The sequence below is a fragment of the Enhydra lutris genome, unplaced genomic scaffold (genome assembly GCF_002288905.1).
Source record: "Enhydra lutris kenyoni isolate GAN:26980312 unplaced genomic scaffold, ASM228890v2 scaffoldscaffold27, whole genome shotgun sequence".
Lineage (NCBI taxonomy): Eukaryota > Metazoa > Chordata > Mammalia > Carnivora > Mustelidae > Enhydra > Enhydra lutris.
In genome coordinates, this window is record NW_019154111.1 from 10,717,552 (window position 1) to 10,742,815 (window position 25,264).

At 56.2% G+C, this 25,264-nt stretch overlaps 1 protein-coding gene across 5 annotated transcripts in view; it reads left to right on the forward strand.

The window, feature by feature from the left end:
- The window catches only part of LOC111151968 (plexin A4), a 352,303-nt gene that overhangs the window by 323,716 nt on the left and 3,323 nt on the right, over positions 1-25,264 (forward strand). For all 5 annotated transcript variants that reach the window (XM_022510220.1, XM_022510218.1, XM_022510219.1 and 2 more), the window contains 6 exons: positions 1,754-1,913; positions 12,458-12,561; positions 13,093-13,192; positions 14,335-14,525; positions 15,501-15,670; positions 19,311-19,523. In XM_022510220.1, coding sequence (XP_022365928.1) covers positions 1,754-1,913; positions 12,458-12,561; positions 13,093-13,192; positions 14,335-14,525; positions 15,501-15,670; positions 19,311-19,523 — 938 coding nt within the window. The remainder of the gene's footprint in view (positions 1-1,753; positions 1,914-12,457; positions 12,562-13,092; positions 13,193-14,334; positions 14,526-15,500; positions 15,671-19,310; positions 19,524-25,264) is intronic.

The following is a 25,264-nucleotide window of genomic DNA, read 5'->3' on the forward strand; positions in this document are numbered from 1 at the left end:
CCTGGGCCGGGGGTTACCCCAAAGGAGACAGGTGCTGAGAGGCTCAGGGCCAGCCCGATTCATAGCGAGGCGCCCCTCCGAGGTGTTGCGTGATTAACTGGCCTGACAGTAGAACTTGAGTTCTCCTGTCCCAGGGCCCTGCTGCTGGGAGAGCCTGCTGCCATCACCCACGAGCTTGCTGGGTATGGGTGCTTCCCAGGGAGCCTGCTGGGTGCCAGAGGTTGGACATTTACCGGCTATAACGCAGAATCTCAGGCTCACCCCAGACCTCCTGAGTCAGCACCTGCATTCTAACAAAACCACTGAGTGATTCTAGTCACATTGAACTTGAGAAGCACTGAGCTAGCAGGAAAAAAAAACCACCAACAACAACAATCTCTAGTTTGCTCAGAAACTAACCAAGGAGCATAAGAATGGGAGCGGGGAAGGGACTTCCGGGTGGAGCTGTGGTTTGGCCAGTGGCCAGGAAACCCTGTCCCTCCATACGGCTACTGGCCACTGCTTCTTCTCTGGATGCCCCGAAGCATCCTATGGGGTTCTCCTAGGCCACCACGAACCCCTGAGGCAAGTAGAAATGTCAGAAGGGCACACGCAGGGGCAGCCTCTGTCTCAGGGTCCTTCGCGGGGAGGACGCCCGGAAAAAGCTGGGCTGCTGCCTGGGGGAGGCTGAGCCCAGGGCGGCACGAAGTGGCAGGCTGTGCTTGGCCACGGATGGGGCAGCGAGGGGCCAAGAAGGCTGTAGAAGGACCAGCTGGGAGAGGGCACTCAGAAGGGACCCCCGACCTGGAGTTCCTTCCACCATTGTTTCCAGTTTAGGACATTTTGAGGGTGAGAGTTTGGTTTTACAGATTTAGGAGGTTTTTTTCCCTGCTTAATGGAAGAAGCATGTTCCCCTGTGAGCTCGCAGAACTCTGGCTGCTAATGAAAGGCAGGCGTCCAGGGGCCAGGGTTCTGATTGCCCCCACGTGGAGTGGGGGGGGGGGGAGCTGGGTCTGCGTCTGCAGGCCTGCAGTGGCGGGGGAGGTGCAGGGAGAGATGAGGGAGGGAGGTGGAGGGGTGCAGGGAGAGATCAGGGAGGAGTGCGAGGAGGGCTCAGGCAGCAGAGCAGAGAGAGGGTGTGGGAGCAGTGTGCCCCACCGTGGTCCCCGCAGCATCCCACACTGTCCCATCCATGTAGACGGAGCCCTCCCTGAGAACAGCGCGGGAAGAGAAGCCTTGGGAAACAGCCCAGAACTTTTTCAAGGAAAAAAACCATCACTTGGTGCTTTAAGCAGAGGCTTCATTTTTCTGACTAGCTCCAAAAAGAGACATCGAGGCCCTGAGCCAGGGCGGCCTCCTCTCCGAACACGAGGTTCCAGGCTCAGAGTCAGGAAGGCATCTCCAGTGGCCTGAACTGGCACCTTTTTATTTTTAAAGAACACATGAAGCTTCTTATAGATTCTCCAACCTCTCATCGGCCCAGAACCCTCACAAAAATCGAAGCTTACGAAATCTCTTGAGCAAGGAACCAGATTCACATTCGTGTGTGCATGTTGGGGTGGGGGGAGGGAGTGACAGGAAGGACCGACACACATGGAAGGTGGGGGTCCAGAACTGGGCACAGGTCTGGGCATGCTGCAGAGAAGACGCCATGTGTGCCCGTGGTGTGCACGTGAGAGAGAGAGTGCGTGTTCGCCACGGTGTCCAGAAGGCGCCTGGGACTCCACTCCTCCTGCTGCCCTCCCCCACACGCCTCTGCCTCCCCTTCCTCCAGGTCCTGAGCTGTGTCAACCCAGACAATGCCAACAGCCCCGAGGTCCCCGTGAAGATCCTCAACTGCGACACCATTACTCAGGTCAAGGAGAAGATTCTGGACGCCATCTTTAAGAATGTGCCCTGCTCGCACCGGCCCAAGGCTGCAGATATGGACCTGGGTGAGTTGACTGCCCAGCCAGGGGTGCCCTAGGACTGAGCACTAGGCAGAGAGGGGACTACGTCTGCCAGCAGCACCACCGCCCCCGGGGGCTTTGGAGTAGCCAAGGGGTGTCCTATCCGTTGTGAAGGGGATTCAGGCTGAGTCTGTGTGGTCCAAAGTCCTGCCACCGCCATTGTTAGCTCCCGGGCTCTTCCCTTCTCCTCTGTTCTGTGCGTGTCATTTTTGCTGACTACCAAGGCAGGAGGGATCTGGGTCAGTGATGGAGGATGGAGAGAAAGAAGAGAGAGAAATGAGAGATGACAGCCTGCTGGGGAGCAGGACGACATTTTATTTGAATGTTCCATGAATAGATCATGTAGCCTATATAAACAAGGGCACGCCACTTAGGGCCCGCTGTACTTGGATCTGGTGAAATTTGGCCTGAGTGTTTAATGAGACGTTGTCCTGGAGAAATCCTGGTGGGGAGTTCTGAGCTGCAGAGGGGCCGGGGCTGAAGTGAGGGAGTGTGGCATGGTGGTTCGGTGTGACACCTGGATTTGAGTCCTGACACCGCGAAGTCCCAGCTGTGTGACTTTGGTCCAGGTACTTACCCTTTCTGTGCCTTCGTTTCTTTACCACTCCGACAGTGATAATCCTAGTGTGCACCTCCCTGTAAGAAGGAAATGAGATGAGGCATGTAAAAACCTCTCGATGCGGTGCGTGGTCCGTAGCGCACACTCAGTTAGCCTTGGCCGCTGTCATTACGGCTTAGGAGAGGAACGCGGAGGAGGAGATGGCCTGTGTCTGTTTGTTGATCTGGGGCACGGAGAGAAAGGCATTGATGTGTATGTGCTTATGTCTGGAGATTTGTGGCAAAGGAGGGGTGGGAGGATGTCCAGGGGCCCCTAACCCATCCATCTGGCCTCTAAGCTGCCTTCAGCTAAGCCGTCCAAGACGGAGGGTGTCTACCCTGTTGTCTAACATCCAGAGGGAATCTTCAGCCCCTCTTGCTGTGCCACCCACTTCCCCCCAAATTCTCATGCCTGAAGACTCAGGATCGGGGAGTTCTGCTAACCCACCTCAACACTTTGCACTTCCTTTAACCCCCATCCTCTTGCTCGGGCCCCCGTGGGCTGTGTTCGGCACCAGGCCCAGGGCTTGGACGCCCAGGGAGAGAGACTAGGCGAGCACGTGCTCCCCTTCACCTGGGAGGCGGCCCTGCGCCTGCTGCTTCAGGGACAGGGAGGAGGCCTATGCGAGAGCCCGAGAGCCGGCGGTGGTGGCGTGCGGGCGAGCGTGTCCCCCTGCGCGACCCAGAGCTCTGGGCCCTATGGTGGGAGTGAAGGCTTGTGTCTGCGTGCGGTCACTCTGCTGCCAGGGAGATCCCACAGACTGACGGGGGGAGCCTCCTACTACAGAAGAGTGGGAGGGGACCCAGCTTCCAGGAAGCAAGGCTCCCACATTCCCCACCCCAAACAGTGAAGGGGGTTGTTCCATAACGGGTGTCCCCGGGGAGAGCTGAGTTCCCGCCGGTGGCCAGGGAGCTCCCACCGGTGGTCCTTCTTTCTCCGTGTGGGACCCACATCCGTCCGCGTGCACGCTCGGCTTCTCGGTGTCCTTATCTGCTCAGTGGGCGGGGGAACAAACCGGCACAGTGGGGCCCAGAGGAGGAGCCACTAGAAAAGCCTTCCTACTGGAAGGTGAGTTTGGAAAGATGGTGCTGGAACACAGGACAAGCTCCTGGGTGCAGGAGCCTATCGGATCATTGTTTCTTGCCCGGGAATGGGGTGACTCGCCCGGAGGGAGAGAGGCACGTGGCCTCGTAAGCCTCCACCGGAGCACAGAGATGGAGTTTTTGCACAGGAATGCCTTCTCTTCCTGACCAGAAAAGGGCAGTTGGGTGGTGAAGAACATTCCCTCCCAGGGTGGCCTGGCTGTGAGGAAGGGCGGGACCCTCGTTCTCCCGTGTCCTCTCAACCCCAAGCTAGGGGGCTCCCTCTGGAAGCAGACCCGGGGACCACACCCTCCGCACCTGCTTGATTTCCTGGAGCAACTCCGTGGCCGGCACCTGCCGTCTGGGATCTGCACGCCCTGAGCTTGGGAGGGGAAGGGGCTGCTTCTAGCTTTAGAAAACTGCTCCCTTCAAAGGTCTAGGGGTGCAAGCCCAGCACAGCAGATGGTGAATGAAGACGGAAAGCACCACGTGGCCGTAGGGGTGAACCATTTGCCGTGGAAGGGGCAGCCTCAGAGCAGCCTCCAAGCTACTCCCTGCCTCCCCCCAACCCTGCCCCGAGGGTCGGGCTGAGCCGGGCTGCCCGCTCCGGAGCTCCAGCTGCTCCCGGCCAGGGAGAGGCCCTCTGCCTCCCAGCGAGGTAGCGTGTCCCATGACCCACTGGCCACCACAGCTGCCCACAATTCAGATCCCAAGAGACCACGGGGCACCTGCCCCGGCAGAGGTGCTGCTGGGGAGGACCCAGGGACTATCCTGGAGGCACAAGCCTCCAGCCGCAGGGCCAGATAAGTGGGGAGCCTACTGGGGAGGGAGCGCTATGCAGAACTCCTTATAAAGGCCTCCCGTGGTGGGTCCTCTTCGAAGGAATGTCCTTGTTCTGTCAGATCCAAGTCTTGGAGCTGCCCGGAAAGCTCCCGCCTTCTTTCTACCAAAGCCAGACTGTGTAACAAGGAAACAGGACCTCCTCTGAGACCCAAATGCTTTTTCCACATGATTCAACTCCACCTCGTGGCCCCCAAGGGGAGAGAGAGGCAAGGCAAGTTTTTCCCATCATGTAGGTGATAGTGCTTTAAAAGCCTAAAAGCAATTTACAAATGTAAAGTGTGATTATTATCAAAAATTAAGCTATGCCAAAGGCACAGAACACGAAGCCCACCGGCCCAGAAAGGACTCAGCCGCATGCCTGGGCCAGAGGCAAGATAGCCAGGCATCCTCCTCTCATTCCCCACTTCCCTAGCTGGGGGCACTGGCCACACACCTTCCCCCCACGTTGGGGGTTAGGGTTTCAACATAAGAATTCTGGTGGGACACATTCTGTCTCTGGCAAGGGGGCCGGCCAAGTTCAAAACCTCCAAGGTAGGCTGGCAGGCTGGAGACCCAGGAAGGAGCCCGTGTTGCAGGTCAAGTCCGAAGACTTCTTCAGGCAGAATTCCCTCTTGCTCAGGGGAGGTCAGTCTTCTCTCCTCTTCAGGCCTTCAACTCACTAGATGAAGCCCACCTACATTATGGAGGGCAATTCACTTTCCGATTTAAGTGTTAATCTCATCTAAAACAACCTCACAGAAACATCTGGAACAATGTCTGAGCACATAACTGGATGCCTAACTCCAGTCAAGTTGACACATCAAATGAACCCACACAGGAGCCCAAGTGAAGGACACTAGGTCTGCTCTCCTTTCAGTCTGTTGGAATCTAGGGAAGGAGAGGCACCACCGGGCAGGCTTTGGGGGCAGTGCTGGGTCAGGGAGAATCTTGGGAGCTCTCAAAGCACAGTGGCCATGGTGCCCCACTCTTTTATACAAGAGGCTGTCCTCACCCCTTTTATGTCCCTTTCTACCTGCTGGTATTGGGTCTGATCTGAGTAACCCCTGCAGCACTAAACTCTTTAACCGATGTATCGTAGAGCCTGCCTCGGGGCAAGCTCTGAGCCAGGCACGGGGGTACCAGTGTGAGCTCGACAAGTTCCTCATCTCTTTGCACAGCCTCAGAAGGCAGGACACCCCTCCCTCTGAGCCAGGGCACTCAGCAAAGTGGGCATCACTGATGCTGGTCTGCTCACTGCACAGGAGAATCGGCCACTCAGAGAGGCACAGCGCGTGGGCCCTGGTCCCACAGCAGGAAGGCGGAGAGAACACCCATGTCCTCCCTGTACAGTCTCCCCGTGGGCCTTGACCTTCCGAGATTCCTCTGGTTTAAGGCAAATGCTCTCTCAGTAGCCCCGGAACTCCACTACCCCCTCCGTCTTGCCGTTCAGGGTTCAAGTCATGCTGAATGGATATATATATATATATATATATATATATATATTTCCCCCCCCCCCCGCAAACAAGTAATTTCTGCATGCAGTAAAAAGATACACTATCTTCCAAGGAAAACATAAAGAGTTCACAGCCGCCGTCTCCCCAGTTTGCACTTTCCGCTGCACCTGATGGGAAGGACAGATAAAGATAATGGGATTTTTTTTTTTTCTTTCTTCTTTCACCTGCTTCTCTCCCCAGAAGGTGGACGTGTAACAAATTGGATTGTGAATGTGTCTGTCCTTTGTGCTCGGACTCTGGAGCAGGGCACAGGGCTGCCAGGCAGGAGCTGGGAGAGAGAGATCAGAGCTAGCCACTCCCTCTTGGTGCTGTGTGTCGGAATCCCAGGGTCACCTTTCCCCCTCCCCGGTGCCCGCCACCTGCCTTCTTCACTCTTCTTTGACGCTGCACAGCAGAGCCCAGCTGGAGGGACCCCAGAGCCTCTGTGTCCCCTACTCAAGAATATCCATTAAGCTTTAGCTCCTCTCCTTAATCGAGGAGCAGAACCCAGTCGTCTTTTGCCTGCAGCACCCACAGACTTTCCCCCCAAAGCAATAACTAGCCAGAGCCACACGCTTTCTGGTCTCTGGAGACTTTGAACCTCGAGCGCAGGCGGCACAGTCCCACCCAGGCATTTCTTCCTGGAGCATCACATTTCATAGTTCAGTTATTTCCTATTTTAGGACTTGCTCTCACAATAACTAAAAAATACTATTTTTTTTTTGGTAACAAAACATATTTGGACAGTACCTCCTTCCACCCCCAGGTCAATCTTCCAGCCTTGCCGGCAATGACGCTCCGATCCTGTCACGCCTCCTCCCCATTCTGCTCCAGTGCATGCTCCCCACCCTGCCGAGCAGTTGGCTCTTGAGGGGCCCGGGGCTCCCTGCTGGGGTTCTCCTTGGGGCTCACCTGTCGACAGGTGTCCAGCAGCCCTCAAGTCTCCGCCTCCAGCCCTCTGCTCAGGATCCTGTCTTGGGGGAGTTGAGCAGGTGCTGGGCGGGGTTGACGTTTGCCCCCAGTGAGAGCCTGCCTGTGGCTCCCCATTGGGGCAAGGCGGCCTCGGGCGAAGTACAGGCATCTGCCCAGACGGTCCCTCGTGGGTCAGGAGGGCTGGCTCAGCCAGGACCTCTCAGGCTGGTGAGCCTGTCCCTCCTCCCTTGCCTGTCCAGGTCCGTGCTTCCCAAAGCTTCTGTGACAGGTCTGAGGGCAAGCGCTGATGGAATGGAAGGAGGGGGCGGTGGTTGCCAACTTTGAGTCCCCACCCTAAGGTAAAATGAAGTGCACACGTGAATATGTGTGCGCATACATCTGTGAGTGTGTGGGTGTGAGTGTGCATGTGTGCAAACGTGTGCCCGTGCCCTCGCCACAGCCCCACGCCACAGGGGCCCGAGCTCCTGCAGGTTTGCGTCCCAGGGAGGGGCTGCCTCTCAGCATAGCACCAGCTGGGACGTAGGGGACCTTCCAGGAGCTAGGCCAGGGATGTGCTTGGGGCCCGGGCCTCCTTCTAGGGCTGTCCTGCAGATGAAACCCCCCTCCTCTATGCGCTGGCTTCTAGCTCATCCTTCAGCTGCCTTCTTGAAACTTGGGGGACATGCCATGGTGTTCCCGTCTCTTCTTCCCAGAGAATTTCCAAGCAGTGTGTAGCCTACCTCCCAAACACCCCCTACATCTACACCCCAGCCCCCACTGCCTTGGCCAAAGGCAGCCATCCCAACCTCCATGTCCCTCAAGAACTCCCTCCTTCTCAACCACCCTGTCTCCCTGGCCCACAGCTCACTACCAGATGCCTTAGCCTGGCTTGCCAGATCTTTCTTAACCAACTTCTGACTTGCAAGTCCTCTCCAGCCTCTCCTTTCTGCTGCCTCCCACTCTGATGCACACTCACGGATCCACGTACGTGGTGCCTCTGGACCCCCAAAGCATCATACCTGCCCACCTTGTCCCTCAACCCTCAGCCCCATGGCCATCCCTGCCCCATTCCCCACGGACACTGCTCATTCTCCCCCGCACGCAGCCCTGATCCTGGGCCCGTGATTCTGCATGCTCCCTCCCAGCCCTCCGGCCAGGGAGCCCTCAAGAGCTAGGTGTAGGTACCATGTGCTGCTGGCACAGGACCTGGCACACGGTGGGTGCTGGGTAGACAGTGCTGGAATGAGTGAGTGTGTCATGAGGCTCTGAGATTTTCCGGATCTGGATTTTCCGCACGGGGACCACCCAGATGTCCTGGCCCAGCGTGTGCCTTGTCTCAGGATTCTCTGGGACCGTCCCCAAGCTCAGCGTCCCCCATCATTTGGTGCCTGGAGGTAGTTTCCAATCTCTCTCTGTGCCCCAAGGGCAGGCGAAGCTGTCTGGAGGCTGGGCTTTCACCTAGAGGACACCGGCTGTCACATCACCCCGCAGCTGCTCTAGTGGGGTCACCTCATACATATATAGCAAGGTGTGGACACAAAAGAGGGATATTTTTAGTGCTGTTTTTATAGGCAAGACAGAAGGAGCCTGTCTGGTGAAGGGGTTGTTGAACTTGGGATTGGGAAGCTGGGTTCTATTGATTTTCATTACTGTCATTAAAAGTAAGCGTATGTTGAATATGCAACAGCACACAGAGTGCAAAACGAGATATTCCCTTGCTCAGGGGCCTCCTGGGCTGACTGAACAGCCGTACACACCGCCAAGGGCACCAGGCCACTGTCCTTCAGATCTGAAGGTGGCAGGTCTGCCTGACCTTGATCCAGTCCAACCTGCTCTCGGGTTCCTCCTGTCTGGCAGGGATGAGATTTCCAGAAGCCAGAGATGCCCTGTGAAGGATGGATGGCTCCCAAGACAGGGAGAAGTCAGACACTTTGGCCCTTGACCGTGTCCCTTCCTGGTCCTGGCATGGCTCAGCAGAGCTCCCAGGCTCATGCCCCTGGCAAGCCAAGGTCACGAAGCAGAGCCAGAGCATTCCAGAAAGCTGAGCCCATGTCCACTATTTTGATTTTCTTGAGACATGCCATTATGAGTCTGTGGAGAACAGAGCCCATAGCTGGTCTGGTTGAGGGGTTTCAGGAAAGGAAGGAAAGTATAACTCAGAAGCAGAAGTGTATTCAGGCCAGCAGGTCACACTGAGGACCTGGCAGAGAAGAGTGAGTTTCAGGGGTGAGTCTCCGTGTTAGCCCATTCCAATTATCCAGTGCCAGGAACCCCGTGCCTTCCTGCTACACTGTGCATGCCCCCCCCACCCCCGGTCCACTCAGTAAACACCCCATGGCCTTGCTTCCTCCCTGCAGGGCCCAGGGCTGGGGGGGCTGCCAACAGCTGCTGGCCCTTCTCATATTTCAAGAAGAAGAGCAAACCCAGTGTTTCTGTATGAGGCAATGAGAGTATCAGGCTCCAGAAACCTAAAAGCAGGGGGCTAAGAGTTCTCCTCCTTGACCCCAGCTCACTATCTCCATCTTGGTACCTGGGGCAATATTCCTGACTTGTGGGAATTACAGCTCAGGGCTCCAGGCCTGCCAGCTCACACCCTCCCCCACATCCTGACCCTTGGCTGACCCATCGATGTGACGGGTGCCATGCTGCTGGGCCCTGAGCCATGTCCATGTTCGGGGAACACCTAGAGCATCGGGGAGGGGGTGTTCTGTTCCTCTGTGTCACTGTCTCCAGGTGACCTCGTCCAGTGTCCTGCCCAGAGAAGGAGCCCAGTGAGTGCCCCAGGGAAGAGAACTCAGCTGGTTACCAGAAGGAGCAGTGGCCTGGGGCTGGGGACCTCTGCATCTGTCTTCCCAACCTGTTTCTTTTATTTCCTGGTCATGAAATTGGAAGGATGAGTGATGGTAATTTAAGACAACTTTCCTTCTGGCACTGGCTGTGCCTGGTCATGTGTCTGAGGAGTTCAGATCATTGGCCCAGGTTGCTAACAGATTAAGTTCACCGTTCACCTCTGCCTCCTACTCTTTGACTGCGCACTGTGAGCACCAACATACAGGCAGAAAATTCTCTTACACTGCTTGGAAAATAGGCCACCATCACTCACTCACTCACTCTTCTCCTTCCTTCCTTCCCTTATTCATTATTCCTTTAATAAATACTCATTAAGTGCTTGCTGTGTCCCTGGTGCCGGACCAACGCTGCAGCAGGCATCTAGCAACATCGAATTTTTGCACTCCCAAGGACAAGCCATCATTCCTTGACTGCCCTGGGGGAAGCATGGCCATACTCTGCCCTATTTTTTTCAGTTGGGGACAGAGAAACAGACTGATTTTCCCTTGCTTACATAATTATTGGACATGACTCAGAACTAAGGCTGCTGAGTACAGCCACACAGGCTGTGCACTGCACAATTTCAGGGGAGTTGTGCAATAGGGAAGCCTGACACCGGACTCCAAAATCAGTCACCAGCTGTCACTTCTCAGTCCAGCAGGCTGTGTGGCTTGCTCTGATCCCACTGAGTGGCGCTACAACTCCCACAGCAAGCGGTGCCGGTGTAGCCGCTAAACCAGAAAGCTGGTCTGCAACTAGTCCCAGCAAAATGTCCACAGCCACTTCAGTGGAGGAGACTTCTTTTTCCCTTGGGCCCAGCCAGTGGGCGTAACATCCAGAGCTCTTGCCCTGCTTTTCCTCCAGCCCTCATGTGGGGAGTGGTGCCCCCACGCTATCTCTGTACTACCCCCACCGCACAGCCTCTGATTTACCAGCTCTGATGCTATTCACCCAGCAAGCGGGAGGGACCCAAGAGCCTTCGCCTTTTAGGGTCGGCTGTGGGACCGGGCCACAGCATGCCATTGCCGTATTCCTTGGCCCCAGGCTGGCCTTCACTTGGAGTCGGCTTGTACCACAGACCAGCTGCCGGCCAGCAGCCAGACAGGCCACGTCTTTTGTCCCACCACTCACAAACACCTGCATCCCTACATACCTACAGAAAATGAAAACAAAAGCAAAAAGCACAATAAACTCAACACTGCCGCCTTGGTGCCGCAGTGAGGCCTCGTGCCTTTAATGTCCTACCCAACCTGCCCTGAGGCCCTAATCAGTGCGATCGATTCCAGCCAGGCCGTCCTGCAGGGCTGAATGACCAGCAGACCCCGTGGACTGAGTGAGGCCCCTTCGCTGCAGGGAACACGCACGGTATCCGCGTGTTTTCGTTCCTTGGATGGACCGACATTGCAGGAAGCTTTAAACCAGACAGAGGCAAGCCCAGGACCTGGAGCCGGGACTGGGGGGCTGGGAGCCACTCTGCTGCTCCTCAGGGCAGGCAGCTCCCTTCCTGGGCCCGGTTCCCATCAGCAGCACTGGCACTACCGAGGGCACGAGGCAGGGAGGCATCGGGGCCCTCCGTGCTACCGAGGTGGCCCATCTCGGGCCCACCGCTCAGCCTTATGGGGGCGGGGGGACTAGCGTGGGTGGGGGCAGATTTGGAATCGAGTCAGCACAGACCATAGGAACAGACACAGTGGGGTGAGGCAAGGATGTGGGCTCACTCGGGCCAGCACCCCACTGCACTCCGTGAATCCTGGGGCTCCTGCACGGTTCAGAAGTACCAGAGTCTACGTGGATTGCCTGGAAGCCGGATTCGGGGCTTGCTGGCTGCGATGCCTGTGAATACATTTGAATTTAAAAGGCTGGTTTTTTTTCGCTGGTGTGTGTGTGTGAGCATATGTGCATGTGTGGGTGTGCACGTGCCTCTGCACTGGAGGGCTGGCGTGTGCCTGGCATGCACCTGGGGCCCCATGTGCGTACGTGTGAAGACTGGAGAGTACGGGTCTTCATCTCCGTGTGGTACCCGGTACCCGGTACCACCGGGGGGTGCGGGGTGACAGCAGTGGGGTTGATGAGAAACAGTCTGCTGCTTCCCCTGTGGGATCCAGCAGACAGCCTTTGCACTGTGGGCGTCTGGGTCCTTGAGCAGACCGTCTAGCTAGAACTGTATACCTACAGCATCAAATAATTGGGCATTGGCTAGATAGCAAGATGCCGCCATCCACCTCAACACCGTGGGGCTGGGGCTAATCCTGGGCACAAGAACAGGTTTTGCGGACCTCTCCACACACGGTCACCCAGCTTCCCTGCCAAGGGTGACCGACCTGCCAGTTTTCAGGTGCAGGACGTGCCCCCAGAACTGGACCAGGGTGCACAGAGCCTCAGCCTGCAGGCTTGATCTCATTTGCTCCAAGACCTTGCAACCAAGCCAGCGAGCCTGTGGTGCTGATCATGCCGCCTTATGTTTGCGTAGTGCTTTCTTAAGTGCTTTGATCTGCCCTATCCACTCAGCCAGTACTTACTAAGCATCTACTCGCGATGTGGCCACTCACAGGGACAGATGGTGTTGTCCCGCTTGCGTCCCATAGTCTGTTGGGATGAGGACCAGAGCTGACTCAGGGCCCCTCTGCACTGAGAGCCTGTCCCCGCTCCTCAGGGAGCGTCTGCTAGCACCCGTCTGTCCTTAGATGCATGCTCCAGATGGCAGAGGGCAGCTATCCGCACGGGGGCTCTCGGGATCCCTGCAAGAGGGGCCCCAGGGCCTCCCTGAAATGCAACTGCTCTCTCCCCCTGCAGAGTGGCGACAAGGAAGCGGGGCGAGGATGATCCTGCAGGATGAAGACATCACCACCAAAATTGAGAATGACTGGAAGAGATTGAACACCCTGGCCCATTACCAGGTTGGGGGACCGTGCCGGAGGGGCGGGACTCGCTAGCCCTCCAAGTCTCAGGCCTTCAATAACAGGCTCCCCCAGAGGCTGGACACCAAGCTGCCCGTCCACCTCTCGGCCAGCACTTCTGATCCCTTAGTGACCCAGGGAAACTTGATGTCCCCCAGCCAGGGAACCTTGACCTCTCTGGAGACAGGATCCCAACATGCGTGCTTCCAGCCCGATGTGGGCAAGTCCCCGAGAAAAGGCCCTTTCTTGGATGTTCCCTGGGGCATGAGGCTGGGCACCGTACCAGGGAAGCATCGGGAAGGAGGGTGCTAGTGAGCTCTTGCCAGAGCTGCTCCAAGAGGGACCTGTGGCATAGGTCACTACTCAGTGTTCAGGTCTGTCGTGGCATCAAAGCCAAGCCGACAGCCTCCGAAGTCCCCCGGTCCTCTGTGAGCACTGACTGCCCTGAAGCCCAAGTGAATTCTGATTGTCCTTATTTCCTGAGGTGGCAGAGTCTCTGTGCCCAGGCTCTTAGAAGCCTTTTTCCTGCAGGTGCCGGACGGTTCTGTGGTGGCTTTAGTGTCCAAACAGGTGACAGCCTACAATGCAGTGAACAACTCCACCGTCTCCAGGACCTCAGCGAGTAAATACGGTAAGTTCTCCGGGGCAGAGAGGATGCCCGAGCCTGTCGTGGTGATGGTCACAATAGCAGCACGGCTGAAAGGCTTCGGAGACCTGGATGGGAGGCAGGCAGGGTGACCATCACTGGGGGGAGCCTGAGCAGGGAGGAATCTCCCCATTCTGGAACTCTGATGCAGGAACGGGACCTTCATCCTTGAAAACAGGAAGAAAATCTAACCTTCACGAGCACCTTACAGTCTACACGGTGCTTTCACTTTTGTGATACTCATTATTGCACGTCATGTTCATAACAATCAGTGAATTAAATAATTATTATTTCCCCCTATTATGCAGATCAGCAAATTATAACTCAGACACCCAGAAGCTAAGCAATGTGTAAAGGTCACACTGTTAGGAGGCAGTTGAGGGAAGGTGCAGACCCAGGTCTGTGGCTCTGCAGCGGGTGGGGGAGAGGGTGCTGGAGGCGGGTTGGGAGCCCCCAGTGCAGCCCCATTCTGCCTCCACCTGTGTGCTCTGGGCCCAGCTGCCTGATCACTGTAAGGCCTGGTCTGTCCAGCAAGACGGGGAATGAAAAAGTTACTGACTTCACGGGATCAGGGTGAAAAATAAGTAGAAGACCCAGCAGTGCCTACACACAGTAGGACCTTCCTCTTTCCTGCTCCACCCTACCCCACCACACCCACGCGTCGGCAAGCCCTTGGGAAGGACTGGCCCCGGCCAGACACAGGATGCCGAGAGGCAGGTGACAGGCGATTACTCAGCTGGTCAACGGTCACGAAGGGAACGGGATGCCCGCTCTTAACGTTCCTCCTTAACTGGCCACATGGAACACATCCTGAGACGTCGCCTCAGAGCTCTCACAAGGAACAGTGTAACAACAGACAAGCTTCTTTTCTTAGAAATTGAGTAATTAAGGGCTGGGGAAATGCAAGTACAGGAGCACGAGGAATCCCTGTGGGTGAGGTATCCCTGGAGGGCTTCCTGGATGTGGCGGGGAAAGCATCCCAGTTCCAGGGAATGGTTGCTTGCGAGGCACCAGGCCCTTGCAGGAAGGATCACACAGCCCTGGCCACGGCTGCAAGGAGGGCTGGGGGGGTGGCGTACTGTGGGTGACAGGACAGCCTCACACGCACGGGGTCACTGCATTGGCAGAAAACATGATGCGGCACACGGGCAGCCCCGACAGCCTCCGCTCGCGCACACCCATGATCACCCCCGACCTGGAGAGCGGAGTGAAGATGTGGCATCTGGTGAAGAACCACGAACACGGGGACCAGAAGGAGGGTGACCGGGGGAGCAAGATGGTGTCCGAAATCTATCTGACACGACTCCTGGCCACAAAGGTAGGGGACTTCACACAGGGCTGGGGCACGCGTGGGGAAGGGGGGAAAAACCTCATCACTGCACAGAAGGGTCAGAGCTGGCAGGTGCCTAGCGTTTGTGCTAGGACCCCTCTGTTACCCACTCCGCCCCGGGACTCGGCCAGCACAGAACCTCAGAACCCTCCTCAACCGTGATGACTGGACTTAAGGAGGCCTTCCTCTGCCAACAATGCGGTTTGGTTTAATGCCCTCCAGTGCCCCAGCAGACCCCACCCAGGCATCACTGCTGGGACGCAGGCTAAAGCTTTGTGTCCATCTTCTCTGCACCCCTTCTCAGATATAGAGACACTAGTCACATCTGTCCATGCTCTTCGGCCATGCCCCACAAGAGAATGACTCCTTCTCACGGGTGTCATATACCACCCCTAGAGAGGGACATGGGGGCTCCATCGGTGACTTTCCGGGCTTCATCGGTGACTTTCCGGGCTGTATTTCCAATCCCGCTTCTGGGGTCACGGTGTGCCCATGGTTAGCCTTTCAGTCGTGCAGCCGGCCTCTGCCCTGCTCTAGGCGAAGCCAAGAGAGTGTGTGTCACTAGCCAGTGAGGAATGCCTCAACCAGACCGGCAGACCACGTTTGTCTGCCGTGACCCAGTGAGTTGTTCATTAGCTTGCGCGAAAGGGGCTACAATAACACCACTGAAGGGCGTTAAACCTACCCGCGTTTAACCCATCCGCGTTGGCGGATGAAGGTGTCCTTAGGTCCAATCATCAGCCTTCTGTCTGTTTTGCACGTGCAGGGGAGAGTTCAAGCTGTTAGACACAGAGGAAGCGGGTGGGGGTATAATGCGAGAGCTCACCATATTTCCCCCTGGGCGGGCCAGGCTGCACGCCGTCCTCCTTTCCCCTCCACCCCATCCACTGGGCAGATTTCACAACCCAGCCCCAGAGCTCCCTGGACAGAGCTGTGTCTGAACCCCTTCCCCTCCACGCGCAGGGCACCCTGCAGAAGTTCGTGGACGACCTCTTCGAGACCATCTTCAGCACGGCACACCGGGGCTCCGCCCTGCCCCTGGCCATCAAGTACATGTTCGACTTCCTGGACGAGCAAGCCGACAAGCACGGCATTCATGACCCCCATGTCCGCCACACCTGGAAGAGCAACTGGTGAGTGCAGCCGTGGCCCCCCTGCCCCCCTCAGAGTGGGCTCCGAGCCTCCCCACCCTCTCGTGTCTCAGCATTCACCTCCGCCCTCACCTCTCCCAACGCTGAGCGCGCTGACACTATCGGGCCTGGCCCCTGGCCTCAGTGGGTGACGGACAGGCAGGGAGCTGGTTGGCCAGGGAGGCCAGTGCAATGGGAGAAGATCCGTGAGGGCAACCGACCTTAAAAGGCAGCACCTAACGGTGACTGTCATGCAGTCATCTAGGTGAACAAAAGGTATTTCTGTTCTATTCGAGAAGCCAGACTCTTCTTCCAAACTCCCTGTAGGGAAGAGACCTGCCTGTCTGTGCTCTGGCCATCTCTGAGACAGCAAGACAGCCGGGTTCTCTGAGTCCTGACACTCTAGGGGTCTCCACTGTGGTCCATGTCTCTGTAACCCCTACGCCCCTCTCCCTTCGCACTGCATGCTCTGGGTTTCCGTCTGCAGCTGCAAGCTTAGACATCAGTATTCAGCACTTGGCGTGGAACCTTGAACAAAGCCGTGGCTCAGTAATATTGATGACGAGGCCAGGCCAAGGTGGTCTCTACTTGAGGGCTCTGCCTCGGGCAAGGCCGGCTTATATCTAGTCCCATCCATTCCAGAATCGCCTCCCTGTAGCTTTTTAAACAGCCCCATCCCAGGTCGTCGTTCCCCAGAACATTCTTCCAAGGCATCCCAATCAGCAGCTCTGGACTGCTGGGAGGAGCCCAGCACCGGGGGCACAACCAGGCATGCCGACAGCCAGCCCGTGGCCTCAGACCAGACAGATGACAGAAGTCAGAAGTGGCACTATAGCCTTGTTTCATGTCATCTGCTCTGGCTTCTCATCTCTTTCACCTGAAGATTAGTGCTGTCTCTGCCGAAATTGGAAAAGCCGGCAGGCAGGAACAGAAGTTTGGACCGCGCACTAAGGAGTTGGGTTTACTCCCACATTAATTTCGGGTGAGAGAGGATCTTCCACTGTAGAGTTCTTGCAACCTTTTCGAAACAGACTCTGAGAATCTGGATTCCTCATTCAGTGTGGGAGCGCGCAGCGGAGCCTCTTCCCTGTGGAAGGGCCTGCCAGGCCTGGTGTGTCTCCGTGCCCGCCTCTGGCTCAGACTGCATTGAATTCTGCCCATCCTTCGACCCTGACCCTTCCGAGCTGTTCCGAGGGCCGTGTCGCTGGCCTACCCAATCTGCTTCCCTCTGGCGGGGAGCCTGCCTTACTGACCCCTCATCTGAATGTCAGCAGCCTTCAGGACACATGACGTGCTCCGCCCCGCCTGGCTCTTGGTCCTCCTGGCTGGGGAGAGGCAGTATTTCCCAAACACCCCTATCCACCCTCCTAGGGCAGTGCAAGCAGACCTCCCTGAGATGGTGTCTAAGCCATTTGCTTTCAGCCCATACCTCCTGCTGGGGTAAGGCCACCTCCATGGCTGCCATAATGCCTTTGGCGTGGGGCCGGCCTTCCCTTCGCACCGGCTCTCCCCAGTACCCTGCTGTCCTCACCAGGAACTCCAGGCCAGGACCAGAGCCAGCAGCAGGCTCTGGTTCTTGCTCCAAAGGACATACGCCCCCGACCCTGCTCGCTTCCCTGGGCGAGAAGCAGTTCCTCCGGGAATTGGGACATCCGCATGCGGACTTAGAGTTCCTTGTCCCCCGGTGAAAAACAATGACCTCTTTTTTCCCAGCCCAAGTTGTAACTCACCTTTTCCCTCCCTGCCCCCCTTCCCCCTTCCCCCTTCCCCGACAATCCCCCTACCTTTTCTCTTTGAAATAAACCTCCTGCTCATTTAGCCTGAGTGGCTGCAATCAACCAGAGATTAGTGCCACCACTAATGTTAATAATATGCTAATATTTCATTAGGCAGGAGCCTCGGTGTGGTGCCCTGGCTTCCCTGTTTGATTTGCCTGTCAGCACAGCCGCCTGAAGCAAGGAGAGTGTTGGGAGAAACAACAGCGTGTTGGACAGAGACGCCCCCGTGTCCCTCTTCTGAGTGAGACTTCCAGAAACAGGAAGGCGTGGGCAGGTGTGACAGCCCTTGATCCAGAGCTCTGACCCTAGCTGTCGTGGTCTCCCCAGGCACCTACAAGGACCTTGTCCTTCACCGCGTGTCGCCATTTTCCGTGCTCTCCCTTTATTTCCTATTCCCCATTTCCCAGGCTGAGACGAAGCGCCACTTAACGCGGTCAGCGCTCAGCACCGCCTGCCGAGCCCCACACCACACACTTTGTGGGAAGGGAACACTTGTTGATTGATGTGCAGTCTTGAATAGGCGGTCTTTGTGTCTCTTAGCATTTGTCATGGCCGCTGGAGGAGATGATAGATAGAAACATCGTGCTCGCCATATTGAAGAAAGTAGTTCAAAGAGCTTAAGTTCTAAGAGACAAGCCAAACACACAGGAGCACTGTAACTACTCCCAGCAGTGAGGACAGCAGCCAAAACACTGATACTCAGGGCAAAAGGCAGGTGGTGAGCAGGTAGGGGCAGAGGGAGGGAAAGAGGCAAGCCTTTGCTTGGTGCCGCCCTGCTTCCTAACCTGCATCTTGGGGGGCTGCATGGAAGCCCCGGAACAGGAGAGCCAGCCGAGGGCGGCTGAAGGCAGCAGGTGGGCGGCCTGCTCCCGATGCCCCGGGACCCTTTCTGGCAACACGGACAGTGACTTGCTGTTACCAGGTCACAATGCATGGTTTTTCCCCTCTTTGTCTTGCTTCAGCTGATTCCTCTCCAGGCTTCCTCCAGCTCAGGAACACCTGTGCTTCTCTAAAATTTAGACTATCAAGTGTCTTTCCCTCTGCAAAGACTTTCTGGATGCTTCTCTCTAAGTAGACTGGATGACACCTCCCTATGTCCCACATCAGACCCTGTGTGTCCCTGGGTTCTAGCACTGACAGTTCTCAGAGCACTTGATGACATGTCTGATGCCCACGAACCCACCAGAGTGCAGGCTTCTTGGGGGCAGAGAGATGTGCCTTAGTCACACTATATCTCCAGGTGCCAGCCTAGCTCTGGGTATGCAGTAGGTGCTAAGTGCAAGAAAGAGGGCAGGGGGAGGACGGACACGAGGGAGCAGCTGAAGGGCTGTGAATGTGGGTTTCTGTGAATGCCAGCTCTGAGAGGAGGAATGAGTTAGCTACACTTAAAGAGCCCAGCCCAGGGCCTGCACCATGTGGGATCAGGCTGATACTCCCAGGAAGGGAGAACCAATGTGCCTTCTTCCAAGTCATACAGTGGACAGCGGAGCCTATATTCCAGGTTGTTCTTTACAGTCTGCCACCTGGAGAGGCCTTGTGTCCAGCATAGGGGGCAGACAGTAGACTAGAGTCAGAAATTCCATCCTGGCCACCTCTGAGCCCCCAGCCCTGGGCTACCAGGGAAGGCTACAGGGCCACAGGGCAGGCCGGGCATCAAGCCCTCTCCGGAGCCGTCCGACTTCTAGCTGTGGGCAGGTTATTCAGCCTTGCTGATCCTCAGCTTCCTGTCAGGTAAGTCAGAAGCACAGGCTTTGCTTAAGAGCGGCGGGTTTCCAGCCTTTTCTCTTTTTCCAGAGAACTCTCCGGGCTACACCACAGCCCCCCGCCCTAGGTTCTCTGACTGTCTGCCTCTTCCCTCCGCACAGCCTGCCCCTGCGGTTTTGGGTGAACATGATCAAGAACCCGCAGTTTGTGTTCGACATCCATAAGAACAGCATCACGGATGCCTGCCTCTCCGTGGTGGCCCAGACCTTCATGGACTCCTGCTCCACGTCCGAGCACCGGCTGGGCAAGGACTCCCCCTCCAACAAGCTGCTCTACGCCAAGGACATCCCCAGCTACAAGAACTGGGTAGAGAGGTGAGTGCTGGGCCTGGGAGCCAAGGTAGGGCCCCTTGATGCAGCAGAACTATGCCCTTGATGCGGGGTTCCGTCCCCTCCAGAATGGGCTGGTGCTTATAGACGGGTCACTCACTACCCCTGATCCTGTGGTTGCGATGCCCAAACCCCCACGGGACCAGTGGTACTGTCCGCTGAACAAGACCCCAGGGATCCTGGCCGGAGGTTACCACTGGGCTCTGCTTCCCTGCATGGAGGGCCCCAGATCTTGCATGGCTGAAATGCCTTCAGGCCCAGGAAGGAAATACAGCTCCTGCTCTAATCCCCACCTGAACAAAACAAAACCAACCAACCTTCGAGGGACTAAATGACATCTGGCACAGAAATTCTAGAGTCTTCTACCCACCTGCCCCTGTCCATCCGGCAAGTCTCCCTACGCCCGGCAGGGATGTCACTGTCACTCTGACACTTCTCACCGCCCCAGTCCTCGACTCCACCAAGATGAGCTCTTGACGTGCTTTCTCAGCCTTGTAGCCCTGATCTGATCGTTGTCTCATGCGATGTCCTGTGACTTGAGGGCCTGTCTTGGGGAGCTGGGAAGCCCATCTTCATGCACAGTGAACTCCTGGTAAAGAACATCAGTGGTTTGTCTGGGCCAATCAGCACCACATACCAAGCACCTGAGCTAGGCAACCAGCCAAAGCTTTATTTATTCATGCCAGTAGCTCTGGGATATAAGAGGATAGGATTATAACCTCATTTTCTGCCCAAGAGAGTGAAGAAATATACATTCAGAATAACTAAATAATCAGCCCAAGATGACTTCATTGGCCAAAATGAGAGTTGACTCCCACACTCAACTGACTCCCACATCATTTTTCTGCTATTTATGATACTTTTTGGGTAACCTATACAGTGCCCCTGTGTGAATTAGGGAGAGTGCCCTGTCCTGCTGGAGGATGTAACCCCAGGACAGGGTGCATGGTTTGTTGAGTGATGGTCTGCTTGTCAGCCCAAGCACCTTTGTGCAGTGAACAACCTGTACAACTCCACATGGTAGTCCTGATTTTAAAGTCCCTTTCTCTTTTTACCATGTGGCTTAAAAATAAAAAATCTGGAGCAAAGCTCACATTTGGTGCCTTTCTTAAGAGTAAAGGATACCAGAAATCGTTCTGGACTTAGTTACTGGAGACAAAATGAGCAGTATCATTTCACTCATGGCAAAGAGACTATGTCCATCTTCATACTTGAAAACTGCCTTCTCTTGTAAGGAGGGAGTAACTGAAAGGGCGTGGAGTCCCGGCCACCTCAGTAACATAGCTCTGCTAAAAGGGACTGCATTTTGTTCTTCCTCCCTACCTTGTTCTTTGAGCTCCTCCCCACCCCTCCCTGCTGACGCATGTGGTGGGCATCCCTGCTGGCCAACAGAGAGAGAGCTCTCTGGTCCTTGTTTCAGATTACGTGTGAGCCTCAAGGAGAGGCTCTCACCTCCCTCACAGAGATAGATGGTGGCTCATTCTTCTGACAGTAGAGCTGCAGGAAATAAGCCATGGTCCCCAGCTCTTCAGCAAAGAGAGGAAGAAGGCGGCAGCTGGGCTGGGGGACCTGGGCACTGGTGTGACAGCACCGCTCTGGGACCTCAGGCAGGGAGCAAGGAAGCAGGGATGTGGGGGGCTGAGGGCAGTGCCGAGACATCTGCAGAGAGGGCTCTCCCCAGAACACAGTTCGCGAGTTAGGGCGAGAAGGACACATGCGCGGGGCTAATGGCCTTCCTGCTGCTTGGCGCTAAATGAAATCTGTGCCATGCAGCTGCTACAGGTCAGGAGGAACCCTGGTCCATGGGGTTATTTTTAGGAGTGGCTCTATGGTTTCCATTTCTTATCCCACTAGTTTCTTAGCAACCAGTGGCACTCTCGGAACAGTCATCTTTCACTAGCTTGAGATCCCACCCAAACCCTGCTCCTCTCGTTCTGGGATGAGGTACAGAGACAGAGGGATTAGGAGACAGTGTGAACAGGTCTGGAGATCAAGTCTAGAATGCTTCTCCGTTTGATGATGGATGGACTGATTTCACGGTCACTGCCCGAGGAGCCTGGCATCCGAACTTGTCTGCTTGCTGGAAGGTGAAGCCTAGATGCACAGAACTCGCTCGTGGCCCACAGAGAGCCCGGTCTCCCCGCTCAGCCTAGCCAGGGCAGTGGCAGCCTGCAGTCCAGAAGAATGATGGTAGAGCCCAACGCCTTGGGGCCGGGGCTCACCCACTTGTGATGTCACTTCCTGAGCCTGCAGACAGCCCACCTAGGACTCAGGCTTAGTGACCCGCTGCGATAGACGGCACCCTGCACCCTGCACACATCTGAGGAGGGCCTTCTGTCCCATCCCAGCTAAGAAGCAGGGTTTACCCTGGCTGGTCTTCTCTACAGAGCAGGTAGGAAGCATGTGGATTCTGGAGGCTTCACTGACTCTGTTGGTTGAACAACCTAGATCATTCTATCACACCTATGCTGGCTTGTAGCTCCTCAAACTTCTTCATCTGCCCATCCTCCCCCAATTCCGTTCTCCCATCCCATTCTTCTTCCTTTCCCATCCTTGTCTCCAAATACCTTGCAGTGCTAATGGTCCATGGCCCCACTGGAGACTCCCAGTCTCTGCTGCCTCCATCAAAGTACTCGGGGTTTTGCTTATGGCCACCTCTAGTGAAGGGGAGAAGGATCTCTTGGTTCAATCAACCACTACACTCATCTTAGCAGAACGCACCGGTGTTGTCGCCATGAACAGTGTGTCCTGAGCAGTCATCGTTTCTGTTTCTTTAACAAGAGCAGTAAAATGATGTTAGGTGGTGATTTCCTCTTGTTTTAAGTTGGAAGAGCGTCAAGGTCATTCCTCTCGCAGCATTAGCCACTCTCACCTGCGCTCAAGTGCAGGTGCACCCGGGTAGGAATGAGTGGGGTGGCACCACTGCTGGCCCGCTTGGAACTGGACAGGGGTGTGCCACACGTTTGGATATCATCTATCATGTATCACAGCATGAGAAAGGTTAAGAATCTTGAATATTTAAAAATGTCCCCTAAGGAAGCCATCCATTCAAAATATAAAACTGTGACAGCTCACCCTGGGAGCAATAGTGGAGGTGAAGTATAGACATTTCATTAACTTATTCATTAATCCGTGGGTCAAACATTTACGATCTCCATCAGGAGTGTATGGGACCCTCAGGATACAGCACACTCGATCCTTCCCTTGTGGCTCTCGTGGTCAAGGAAGACACGTGGGTCTCCAAGGTGGTCTCCACGCAGACAGGTGCTCCACAACCCCATGAGCTGTAATAGGGAGGCTCCGGGAGTGAGAGCCTGGTTCCGCTGGGCCCAGAGAGGTCACAGAATGGTTCTCAGAGGAAGAGACTTTGGTATAGGGCCTTGCAAGCCAAGCGTCTGTACATCAGAACATCAGGCTCTAAGCATTTTTCATGTCTACGCCTTCATCCTTGAGGCGTTTGAAGGGATGACAAAACTCTCTTCTTCTAAGAGTTCAGGGCATTGGAGACCACTTCTGCGATCACTAGAGCCATCGTGACGGCAGCGATGAGACGCCCGCCATCACACACTGGGCCCGTCCCCCAAAAGCCCACAAACCTAGATGGCTACAGACTGGTCGACAGTGGGAAAGTCAGCATCTGGGGCCCTGCCTTTACAGCGGCTCCCCAGGGACCACATGGGTAATGGCATCCCATCTGGTAGGAGCAAAGTCAGCAAGGAATGCTAGGGAGGGCCAGTGGCAGGACCCAGCCCTCCTCAGCAGGCGTGGCCTCGGCCGGCCAGCTAGAGGCAGGTCTTGGGGGACCTTCAGAGCACCAGTCCCTTCTGAAGGGGCTCACCTGCAGGCAGAAATCCCACGGAAGGAAGTTCAAGTACAGAAGCCTGGGCTGACCTTTCCCTTCCTCGCTGCACAGCCCACTGATACGAACACTTGTGTGAAGTTCATTAATGGGGCATAATTGCATTCTTCACAATCAATAAGCCTTCTCCATGGCGGAGCCCAGCGCAAAGGCCAGCCCAGTGGGAGTCAAGAAGGAAGCAATTGCCCATCAGCCAGGGGATCCAGAGTGAGGTCATTATCAGGCTCAAGGGGTGCTGCAAGGCCGGGGGCGGGGGGCACAGCCCTGAAGGGGAGTGAGGAGAGGTCAAAGCAGGTTCAGCATGCCCCACTGGGGGACCAGGCCCAGCTAGCCCAGGCAGGGCTGGGGTCAAGAACCAGCAGAGTGTCAGCCAGACCCCAAGCCCCACCTCATCCAGGAAATAGAGCTGCCCCTGGCGACTCGGCTCAGTTGTTCCAAACTTGCCAAAGGTGAGGACGTGCAGTTGATCCGTTCGTGGACTAGTGTGTGGCCGCAGACGTGCCCAGGTCCAGTGGAGCAGCCTCGGCACGGAGGCAACAGTGGAGAGACTGGTCTGCTGATGCGGACACGACCTTGATGTTGGAATAAGATAGAGCACGTCCAGGTGGGCCGCCACCTGTTTCTTCCGCTGCAAAAGTTGGAAGCCCTGCCTTCTCCCCACTCCACTCCCACCCCCTTCCTCCCTCTCTTTCCCACCCACAAACACACTTTCTAGATATTCTCTTTGGAGAAATGGCCTGGGCATCTACCACACACGGATACAAGCCATGTTGAACAGACAGGGGGCTGGGCACCTGCTAGTTCCACGGAGACAGCGGTCCCTAACCGGGGCTCTGGTGCACCGCAGGGACCATAAAGGCTGCAGTAGGAGCCTGGGCACTACGTGCAAAGAGCCTGACAGGCCATCCACATACCCGTGAGGGGTTTCACGAGCCAGTGATGGAAGTGGCAGAAGTCTTTGCATTGATGACAGTCCTGTCCTGCCGGTGAGGACCTGGGTTTTCATCCTATCAGTCTCTCCGACCACCCACAGGTGACAGACTGTCACTGTCAGGAGAGAGCTGCGGACCCGGGCGTTGCAGCGCCGGGCCTGGTCGCTGGTGGTGGAGAAGCCGGGGAGGTTACCAGGTCGAGGTTTCCACCAATGGGACCGGACCACGCAGCCTGATAAGAACATTTAGCTCGGCAGGTATGGGATCCACGAGGAGACAACGGCACACGTCTCTTTGGGAGGGGTGAGGTCGGGAGCCACCCATGCAACCCCAGGTCTCCACTATAAAATGGAACACTGGCATTTACTGTGTTCCAGAAAGAGTGCCAATGAGTCGAGTCTCTCGCTGGAACATTTATACCTGGAATGTCATTTAATCACCCAGGACCCTGAGGAAGCTGAGGGTGTGGAGGGGTGGGCCATGGGCCAGGAAGAGAGTAGGCTCTTGTCCGAAGGAGCGATGGAGCCACAATGCCACAGGACAGGAAACGGAGGGCTCGGAGCCCCCCGGCTCCTCTGAGAAAGGCCATATCGTTAAGTTCTTGTCGCTGGGCCCAGACCTCCCGCCAAAATGCAATCAGCTCAACAAAGCAGTTGGCGAGTGTGTCTGTGTGGGGCCGGGTTTCTGAGGTCAAGGAGGGGCCCTCCAACTGGCCCCTTCCTTTGCCAGAGCGCGGGGATTTCCTCTCCTTCCCTCTGCCTCCCTCGGAAGGTTTCTGAAACGACAGGTCCGCAGTCACAGCGAGGCTGCGGCTCGGGGCAGGGCGGCCATCACTGGCCTCAGCGGCGCAGAAACGCTCTGGCAGTAAATTGAGCTGTCATTCCACTGCAGGCCCTTGAGCGTGACGGCTGAAGTAACCACAGAGTGCCCCCTGT